The sequence below is a fragment of the Vicia villosa genome, linkage group LG4, assembly GCF_029867415.1.
Source record: "Vicia villosa cultivar HV-30 ecotype Madison, WI linkage group LG4, Vvil1.0, whole genome shotgun sequence".
NCBI lineage: Eukaryota > Viridiplantae > Streptophyta > Magnoliopsida > Fabales > Fabaceae > Vicia > Vicia villosa.
In genome coordinates, this window is record NC_081183.1 from 132,465,031 (window position 1) to 132,475,949 (window position 10,919).

The 10,919-nt window shown below is 34.9% G+C and overlaps 2 protein-coding genes across 2 annotated transcripts; both read right to left on the reverse strand.

Moving 5' to 3' along the window:
• Positions 1-2,126: 2,126 nt before the first annotated feature.
• Positions 2,127-2,729, reverse strand: LOC131597886 (pathogenesis-related protein STH-2-like). Its single transcript, XM_058870546.1, has 2 exons — positions 2,513-2,729; positions 2,127-2,425 (listed from the first exon to the last, which is right to left on the reverse strand). Exons 1-2 carry the CDS (start codon positions 2,694-2,696, stop codon positions 2,127-2,129), a joined length of 483 nt encoding a protein of 160 aa, XP_058726529.1. The 5' UTR covers positions 2,697-2,729.
• Positions 2,730-6,832: 4,103 nt separating this feature from the next.
• Positions 6,833-8,145, reverse strand: LOC131599689 (major allergen Pru ar 1-like). The gene is made up of 2 exons (XM_058871967.1): positions 7,860-8,145; positions 6,833-7,386 (listed from the first exon to the last, which is right to left on the reverse strand). The coding sequence occupies exons 1-2, from the start codon at positions 8,038-8,040 to the stop codon at positions 7,088-7,090; spliced, it is 480 nt and encodes a 159-aa protein (XP_058727950.1). The 5' UTR covers positions 8,041-8,145; the 3' UTR covers positions 6,833-7,087.
• Positions 8,146-10,919: the final 2,774 nt, after the last annotated feature.

Sequence of the window (10,919 nt, forward strand, 5' to 3'; positions counted from 1 at the left end):
CTTGTAACATACTCGGCTAGTAATATCCAGCCCGAAGAATCTTCCCACATAACGCCCGACCCCCTATGTGACTGCCACAAGCCCCTTCATGTACCTCTCTCATCACTGGTCCAACCTCTTCTTTCGACAAGCATCTCAATATCGGAGTCGATCTGCCCATCTTATATGATTGATAACCACCATCAAGTAGCGTGTTTCCCTCCTTTTAATCCAACGAGCCTCCAATTCATCCTTGGGTAACATATCCTACATCAAGAACCGCATAATGGGATATTTCCATCCTTTCATACTAACAAGAGTCAGGACTTCTCCTGCTTCAATGCTAGGAGCCTCAATCATTTCTTGAATAATCGTCCTGTTAAGCCCTGGGCCCTTAGTGCTGGCCAGCCGAGATAACACGTCGGCCCTCACATTTTCTTCCCTAGGCACATGAAGCACCTCAAATGTCAGAAAATTTTGGGCCATGCATAAAGTACGATGTAGATACTTCAATAGGACTGGATCCTTTGTCTGATATTGTCCTTTTATTTGGCTAGCCACTAACTAAGAGTCGGTGCATACCAATAAATGAGCAACCCCGACCTCCTTAGCCAGCTTTATGCCTGCTATGATAGCCTCATATTCTGCTTGGTTATTACTATGAGGTTTTTCACGAGCGTCCTGATGTCGTTTCTCCATGTTACTCTCTTCCCCCTTAAAATAACAATCAGCGCGGTTCATTACTTCTTCCATGTTAGAGGCCGCCTTTTGCGCCAAGGATTCGTTGAAATGCCTTGCCTGGAGTCCATTCTGGAATGCTACAACGAACATTTCTTGGTTCGGATGGGAGACTTTAATGGTTTCCTCGTTGAACCGGGCCATATATTCCGTGAGAGACTCGGATTTCACCTAATGTATGTTGAAAAGACTAATTGTGGACACCTTGCGGTGCTTGTTGGCTGAGAAATGTTGGACCATTTTTTTAGCCAGGTAACGCCACATCTTTGAAAGTTACAGCCATTAACTTGTACTTCAGAGAATCTGAAGCGTCAACTATGGCCGTCTAATTGTTGATTGCGATGATATGCTCCTAAGGATCACTTTTCTCATCGAAAGACGGTAAGTGAGGAGGCTTGAAGTTCTCCAGTACCGCATCTTCCCAAACAGCCTCTGCCAAAGGCTGTAGATGAAGAGGCTCTTTTGGGATTGCAAAATTTGGACACTATCATGGAGGGTCTCATTCTACCGCCTCAGGGCCTCCACCATGGCAAGTAGCTAGGCCATGTCAGGCAGAGCTTCCTCATAGCTGGTTGATGTTCTGGACATCTTAGTGTTGAAGGTGTGTGAAAAGATATGCGGCATGAGAAAGTTTTACCTAGGCCCCACTGTGGGCGCTAAACGTTCCTATAGAACACTTTTGATTACTTTCTGGAAGAGAATTCTGGCGAAGTCACACAAGAGATTGTAAGTATTTGCTTTAGGGATTTGAGCAATGCAAATGATGCAAGCTCAAGAATAAAAGTTTCTTGCTTATCCATCATGTGGGAGACCCATTTATAGTTGTTGGAGCAGTAATCACCGTCATTAATGGAGGAACCTTGGATTCCCTCCATAATGAGCGAACTATAGTAACCTTTCTCCTCTGATGTCGGCTTGCCTGATCGGCCTACACATTCTAAATATGTACAATAACCATAATTTTGAATTGCAGTTATCAATATTAGTTGTTATTATCATTAACATTACATAGTCGAAATCTGAATCTTCTTGAGCCATATTTACTTCTTCTTCAATCTTTTCTTTTATTGCTTTGTCAATTCAACACTCAGACGCATAATGTCAATATTTCTCACAATCAACTAATTTACTAACATTCAAAAGTTAATTTGAATTACAAGAAAGTCAACGATGTTAACTTTCAAAAATGTCAAAAACATTGCTATTAAACAAATACAAATATTTTACCAAACCAAAAAGAATGCCCTTGATGGCTAAGAACTTATTAAGAACTTCAACACTTACAAATTCATATTGTCCCTACGTTTGGGTGGACACTTCACAGTTCACACTAACATTTGAAAAATTGAATAAAATTTGTAATTCATCTTTAAATAAGACAAATTAAAAAATTAACTAAAAATATCTAATTAAACATAGACTTGTGGATTCTCAAGCAAATAAGCTTCAACAACTTTGCAAATTCCAATGGAGCTTTCCCTTCCTTCCTTTATCTCTTCCTCTTTGACTTCAAACTCTCCAATAGCATTGTATTTGCTTGTCATCTTACAAAGACAACCTCCATCATTAATGGCCTCAAACTTAACCTCATAAGCAATTGACTCAAGCTTGTCCCCTAATGGATCTCCTTCAATCATTGTGTAGTTGCACACCAAATTGTCACTATCAATCTTATCAATCCTATTTTTTAGATATTTGAAAGGACTAGCTGCATCAAATTAAACACATGAGAAGTTATTAATTCAAGCAATATAGTGAAAAAAATATTTATTTAAAATTCATATTTTTTTCTAACCATCAGCAAAGTTAACTTGTTCAATGCTTCCAGCTTCACCATTTCCTTGGATTAAGTTGACATCTTTTATAAACTGAGGTAAGAGCTTTGGAAGCAAATTGCTAGAGTCTGTGATTAAAGCTTTGAACATGCGTGATGGAGCAATAGGGGATGAAAAATTATCTATGAAGGTTGAGACTACCATAATGAAAAGTTACAACAACAACAAAAAATCAAGTTTATTAATGTGGGATATTGAATAATTTGAATTATGAGGTAGAGCACTTTTATAGCTATATATTATTATCATATAGTTCAATTTAGGAAGTAGGTTTCGTATGAATGATCTAATTTGATGGATATAGAAAATGTTTTAGTTTGCGGCTATAGAAAATGGATATTTGTTTGGTACTTAAGAAAATGTTTTTTTTTTTATTTGAAGATGTTCAATATTAGTGGCTGTTGTACGAGATTTAAATTTCATATATTCAAATAATTGTATTAATCAAACTTATGGATGAGTTGTATTAATAAAAAAAAGTGGGTCAAGTATTAATCAAATTGTATGTATCCAAATTTTTGTATTAATCAAACTTATACAAAACCCATGGGCGGCTATTGGTAGAATCAAGGCATTACTAAATAATTGTATTTAATCAAACATTTTTAATTGTAAGTATTAAACATGTGCTTTACTTGTCACTTGTATAGTTTAAAATTTGAATCACATCACAAGGTAAATATTCAAATTTCCTAGAATTAGGCCAACTTAATTAGTTCCTCATATTATCAATATCTTTTTATGGTTAGTGTGGAAATGTAAATTATTAGTCAACTTTGTTCCTCATTCTACATTTGGTATCAAGTAAATCTTTGACATTATTGAGAGAGGAAAGATCCCACCATTTCTTTCTCAAAAGAAATGGAGGTGTCCATTACTATAATTTTAATGTATAAACATATAATTAATGTCACAATTTTTAAAAATGTGTACAAATATATCTTTTATTTATATTAAAATTATAGATATTGACACCTACATTTATTTTGAGAAATGGAGAAGATCTTTACTCATTATTATGTTAGTTTTAAATTTATCTTCGATTTCACCAATTTAATGTATCTCAAGTCTTTGCAAATTTTGAGAGACAAATAAATTTGATTAAAATTATAAATTTTCTAAGATAGTTTTGAAGTAACAATAATGTGAGAAAACTAAATCGAAATAGTCATACAATTTTTGTAAAAAAGGAATTTATGAATAAGTCCACATGTATCTCAGACCTTCTCTCTCAAAAAAAAATTACCGTGTTTTCTCCTTATTTTACTAAGACTTCCTTTAGACCTATTCTTGCTTTTGAAACTACGTCGGGGTGAAAAACACTAGTTCTAAAAGAATTAGTGTTTTCCCCTAATTTTATAAGGTTCCATCCAGATCTCATCTGACATGTGAAACAACCTCGAGGATGGTAAACCCTAGCTCTCAGTAAGCTAGGTTGCTTGTTGTCTTACCTCGCCTTTCATGCTCAAATCATAGATGGAAAAATGGAAGAAAGCTTAACTTTTAAAGAAGGAAGAGGATGGTGTGACAATGGATGAGAATGTAAAAATCGAAGACGAAATATTCAAAAAAAATAGTTGGAAAGTTATGGGCTTTGTACTCCTTCAATAAGAGGACCTTCAAGAGAACGATGATTTAAGTGTGGCGGATAAAGAATATAATCGAGATAAAATATCTAGACAATAAAATGTTCCTATTCTGATTAACTTTGAAAAGGGATGTGTTAAAGTGCTACCTGGGGGCCCTGGAGCTTCGTTAGTAATTTTTTCGTTATAAAAAGAGTCTTTGGAGAAGAACAACCATTTGGAATGAAGAGCATTTTAGGAGTTTTTATGTTCGTGTATATGACCTACACTTTAGACTAAGGTCGGAATCAATTACTAATAAATTAGGAAACATCATTTGTGATTCTGAAGAGGTAAATCCCAAAGAGAAAAATAAGATGGGAAGATTTATGCGAATCAATATCAAAATTGACCTGAGGAAAGCGTTGAAATGAGGAAAATGGTTATGTACCATAAAAAAGAGCAAAGTTCTTTTTCAAGTATGAATGACTACCTACCTTTTACTTTGAATATGGAAAGATATGGCACCGACTAAAAAAATGTAAAGAGCTATAAAAGGTGGCTCCATATGGATTTGAAGAGTTAGAGGGGAGCCAAATGTTGTTGGACCCAAGCTAAGCAATCTCCCCTAGCCAAAGTTCAAGAGGATATAAATAATAAAGAAAACTCAAGAAAATTTCGTAGGAATATTATTTACCAGAGTATGAAAAAGGAAGCAAGCAAAAGAAACAAGGTGGAGATTGAAACATGACAATTAGTCTTAAAAGGAAGAACAAATGGACATGAGAAGGATAATGAGAAATCAACAGGGGATTTAGAGTCAAGGAACATCATTAAGGAAATAGAAAGTATTGCATATTTGTTGAGGGCAATAATCATATAAAGGGTGGGAGATAAAAAAAAGGAACTAGTGCAAGAAAAAAGAACACCAAAAAATAGAAGAAAGATAAAGAATCGAGGAAGAAGATGGGAAGCAAAGTGAAGGAAAAATAAGAGGACATAGGAAAAAGATAACTTGTGGATATGGCCATCTAAGATTGTAAGCACTCTAACTTCATGAAGGGTGGTAAGTAGGTGTAGCATAAGGGGTGAAAACCAAGAAACAATAGGTGGTGTTGAATGACAAACACCACCTATGACAATGAAAATTGTTATCTAGAACTGTAGGGGATGAGTAATCCCCCAACAATTTGAGCTTTATCAAGGCTCACAAAACCTGAAAAATCACATGGTTGTGTCCATGATGGAGATTAAGTCAAAGTAACAAGAGAGGTATGTGGTTAGGAAAAAGTTTGGTTTCAACCATTACCTAGCAGTTGAATGTATTGGGATAGGGAGAGCAAGAGCATGTGGGATTGCCCTTATTGAGGGAACAAATTAACAATTATCTTGTGCTCCTAAAATAACTTTGAGGGCTACTTCGAAGAGGGTGAAAAAGTTTAAAAGTGTTTTTTATGTTATTTATGGGCACCCTGAAAATCACAATAAGGGGATAACTTGGTATTTAATTAGGAGGTTGGCTCAAACAGGTGATAAATTGATTTGTTTTGGTGAGATAAATGACATGGTCTCTTCAGTTGATAACATAGTATGTAATAACATAAGCTAATAAAGTTGTTGAAGGATTTGGAACATTTTTTGTTCACGTGTTTATGCTTGCAAATGAGGTTTTTAGAGGCTTGGCCTTTAAGAAACAGCTGAAAAGGATGGAAGGACAACAAAATCTAAAAAAATATTTGGTTGATCGGAGGAGAAATTGGAGCCTGAAGAGATGAAACGGTCAAAGAAGTTACTAGAATCGGATCGCCTTCCCTTGCAGGATGAGGTGGAACTTATGTAGAAGAAAGGACCAGCATGGCGGTTTTGGCCGTCGGACCGCCATTATGATGAGCTATTCGAGCTGATTTAGAAGTCCTCGTTAACGGTTAAGAAACTTAATGATAGTTTGACCAACTAACAAAAGTAGTTGTGATGGCACAATAGAAGGGAATTGATGAACTCAATGGGAAATTTCGCGAGAATCAATAATTTGTTCCGATAGAAGACACCATTATTCTGGTGCAAAACAGAAGATTGGTGATGTGTTAATGCATAGATCTCTAAGGTGTCTGTGCTGATCTTCGGTACAGTGGAGCAGGGGTGTGCCTAAAAGTTTAGTTATCCACACTCTTGATAGTGATGTCAAATAGGTGAAATTTTGCAAGACTTAATGTAATTGTACTTGCTTTGACATATAGACAAGTTTATATATGAAAGACACTAAAAAAAATGTAAAAATCCGTTTGTGGAAAAAAATATTATTTATTTATATTTTTCAATCTTGACCTTTTTACTACATATTTATGCTAATTATAAAAAAATTCAAAAAATAAAAAATAAAAAATTTATTTGTTATTCTTTTTATTTTAAAATTTAAAAGGTTTAGAGAGGAATGTAATGTGGCCCAAACGGATATGTCAACTCATTCTTTGAGCACTTACACTTCTTGGTCCAAATCATTAACTTACCTTTAGGTTGAAAAATTACACTAATTTTAACCTTAAACTTACTATTAGAGTAAACACATGCATATATATATATATATATATATATATATATATATATATATATATATATAAATATATATATATATATATATATATATATATATATATATATATATATATATATATATATATATATATATATATATATATATATATATATATATATATATATATATATCACTTTATTTCAAACTTAAACAAAATTGATCAATGCGCAAAATCAATTTTATCCAAACAAACATGCAATAATAAATCTTATTGTACCTTACCTATCCAACCCCAATAAGCACAAACACACAATTAAGTCTTATTATTAGCCATATCATACTTGGCTTCAAAATAAATTAAGCTTATTAACTATTTAAACTTAAAGTACATCATAATAATATAATGTAATTATGCAAAGCTATCTCATAAGATCACTTCAAGCATAGGCTTCCGGGTTTGCAACAAGATATGCATCAACTACTTTGAGAACAACCAATGCTTCCTCCCTAGAAGCCTTCAATTCCTCTTCTTTAATCTCAACTCCTTTTTTGGGATGATACTTGCTAACATTCTTGATCTTGCAACCACCCTCTTTACTAGGTTCAATCTTGACCTCATGTGAAACCAATTCAAGGATTTCCGGCTTACCCTCGTCGTCGATCACTGAATAATTATATGTGAAATTCTCTTTGTCTATTGCATCAATTCTATGTTTCACATGTTTGGTGCTAGTACCTGCAATGAAGGAGAAAAAAACAATTGGTTCAATGGTGTGGGCTAAGACGGTGACACATTTCAAAAAGTAATTTAGAGTTCAATTCATAACAAACTAACTACTATTGTTTTAAACAACAGTTGCAGTCGCAACTGCAGTTGTTACAATTATGATCATTGTCATTGTTGTGATACATTTGAATGCGTGTTGGATCATTACTTTTGATTAGAATGTGCTTGAAATTTGAGATTCTAAAATTTTAATGACAGTAATTGAACAAATTTGAAGGAAAATATCTAAAATATTTTCTGACGTGATTACTTGCATGATTTTAAATCACTACAATTATTGTGGTGATTTAAAATCTACGGCATCAACAATATTTTGAACATAATTAGAAGTACATACTGTAATTTAAAACCATACTAACGATAACTAGTTGTCTATAAATAATAATGTAATTAGTAGAGTCTAGCAAAAATGTTGAACAAACCTTCGACAATAGTTATTTGTTGAATGCTTCCGGGGCCACCATTGCCTTCAACGAGTTGAATATTCTTAATCGCTGGCATGAGCTTGGGGATGAGGTTTTGTGCATCAAGGATCAAAGCCTTGAACAACCTCCCGGCCTCAACCGTGCTAGTGAACTCCGCGGTGAATGTGACTGCATCCATATTCCTTAGTTAATTAGAACTACAAGATGAAAGGCAAGAAACTTGAAGTGAAGAGATATAGAATATATAGTTGAAAATGCAGTTGGATGAGAGTGAGATGAGAGATGGTGGTGGTTGATTGAACTATTTATAGATGAAGAACTAACATATAGGTTATTGATATTTGCAATCGACAATATTTCTTCAACTAACTTTTTTGCCGAAAATGTAGGCTTCATTATTATATAACCTACCGTCCTTGCATTGTATGCCTTATTAATGAAAGTTTCTATCAAGAGCCATAACAATGCAACCTCTTACTATGTGATGACATAAATAGTAGGCTAATTAGTTGGAAAATGATTGAGCTTCCATCTTTTTCTTTTGAGGTTTGTAGTTAGTTGAAAGTGGAATTGTTGTGTCCTTTGGCTTTAAATTTATCCTACCATATTGTTATTGAAGAATATGGACATTTCACCTAATAATAAATTTATTAGAGAAGTGACTCTAAATCTAAGAGGAGTAGATTTTATAAATGAAAAAGAACAAACAAGCAATATAAAATAATTAATAAATAAAATGAAGTGCTTTTTAAAAGAAATAAATTAAATATAGAGTTATTACCATTTTACCACTTTGTCATGTAGGTCATTTTTTTTCTGTAGATTTTAATTTTAGGGGTAAATTATTAGTATTTTGAAATGGTAAAGTTGTTTTTCAAAAAAAAAATTTACAGAGGAGTAAACCAAAAATGGCCTATATGACAAAGGAGAAAATATATGACAAAAACTAATTAAACAAAAACTTTAAAACGATAAATGAAAAAAATATACCAAAATTTATTCTGGTTTGATCAAAATACAATGGTGATTACGTTTTAAAAATCTGACCGAATTGTCCGGTCGAACCAGTCAGAACGGAAACCGAATGGATCATCAGTCTGATTTGATTGTTGGATGCGATAAACTATTGAACTGGTGTGTGAGATATTGGATCGAACTCTAGTATTGTCGAAGGGTAGCTTCTTGGTTCGACAGTTCGACAGAGTTAAGCATGAAGTCGAAGGATTGTTCACATGCTGGTGTCGAAGTGTGCATGCTGTAGTCGAAGATGGGTCTAGCATGCAGATGTCGAAGATGCTAGGGTTGTTAGCATGTTAAATTAGGTTTTAGTGTTTAAACCCTAATTTGTTAAGTTAGCTTGTTTATTAAGTTGGCTTGTGTAATGGGCCTTGCTGAAAAAGCCCATTAGTTAGTATGTTAGTTTTTATTATAAATAGCATACTAGTCTCTCATCATTGCTAAGCTGCAAATCCTAATTTAGGGTGAGAGAAGTTATTTGTTATTCTTGTAAACTTGTAATCTTGTTTTAAGAGAAAGTGAAAGAATAGCAGTTATAACCAATATTGTGTTCTTCTTCTCCCCTATAATTCCCTATTATACTTTGTTATTGGTATCGTTTTTCACAACAAATTGGTGCGGTGAGCGTGGAGAAGATGCCTTCAACAAAATATGAGATTGAAAAGTTCACCGGAGTGAATGATTTCGGTCTGTGGCGCTTGAAGATGAAAGCCCTACTGGTTCAGCAGGGTTGTTTGGAAGCGTTGAAGGGAGAGGCAGCCATGAATGCTGCATTAACGGCAGTGGAGAAGACAACTATGATCGAGAAAGCACACAGCGCAATTCTGTTGAGCCTTGGTGATAAGGTTCTCCGGCAGGTATCAAAGGAGACGACGGCATCAGGGTTATGGGTGAAACTTGAAAGTTTGTATATGACCAAATCGCTGGTAAATCGACTCTACCTGAAGCAAGCTTTATATTCATTCAAGATGATTGAAGACAAAGTATTGGCTGAGCAGTTGGATATGTTCAACAAGATAATTCTTGATCTTGAAAATATTGATGTGAAGATCGATGATGAAGATCAAGCGCTGTTACTATTGTGTTCTTTGCCTCGATCACATGCTCACTTCAAAGAAACTCTCTTGTATGGAAGGGAGTCCCTGACGTTTGAAGAAGTTCAATCAGCCTTGTACTCTAAGGACTTGAATGAACGAAAGGAGCATAAACCTTCGACTGTTGGCGAAGGTTTGGCCGTTAAAGGAAAACTCTTACGAAAGGATGGTAAGTTCGACAAGAAGAAAGGCAAAAGCCAGTCGAAGACTTACAGTGGCGAAGCATCTGGCATTCGATGCTACCATTGTAAGAAGGAGGGTCACACAAGAAAGGTGTGCCCTGAACGCTTGAAATATCATGGAGGTAAGGATAATGGCAACGCTGCCATTGTTCAAGATGATTTCGAATCATCTGATGTTCTTGTGGTTTCAAGCAGTGACTCTAAGAAGGAGTGGATTATGGATTCAGGTTGCACTTGGCACATGACTCCAAACAAAGACTTGTTCGAGGAATTATGTGATCAAGATGGTGGATCAGTATTGCTGGGAAACAACAAGGCTTGCAAGATTGCAGGTGTTGGATCTATGAGATTCAAGCTCCATGATGAGTCAATAAGGTTGTTGACTGAAGTCAGGTATGTTCCTGATTTGAAGAGAAATCTGCTTTCTCTTGGTGAATTCGACAAGAAAGGATATGTTTTCCAAGGAGAGAAAAGTATCCTAAGAGTCATGAAGGGTTCGAAGGAAGTCTTGAGAGGCGTGAAGAAACAAGGCTTGTATACCCTTGAGGCTGAAGTTGTAAGTGGTTCGACAAATGTTGCATCCACGAAACCTTTGTCGAAAACAGAAATCTGGCACATGAGATTGGGCCATGTCAGTGAAAGGGGTCTGGTCGAATTAGGGAAACAAAATCTGCTTGGTGGAGACAAAGTCGAAAAGCTGAAGTTTTGTGAACCCTGTGTACTTGGAAAATCTTGCAGAGTGAAGTTCAACAAAGGCAAACAAA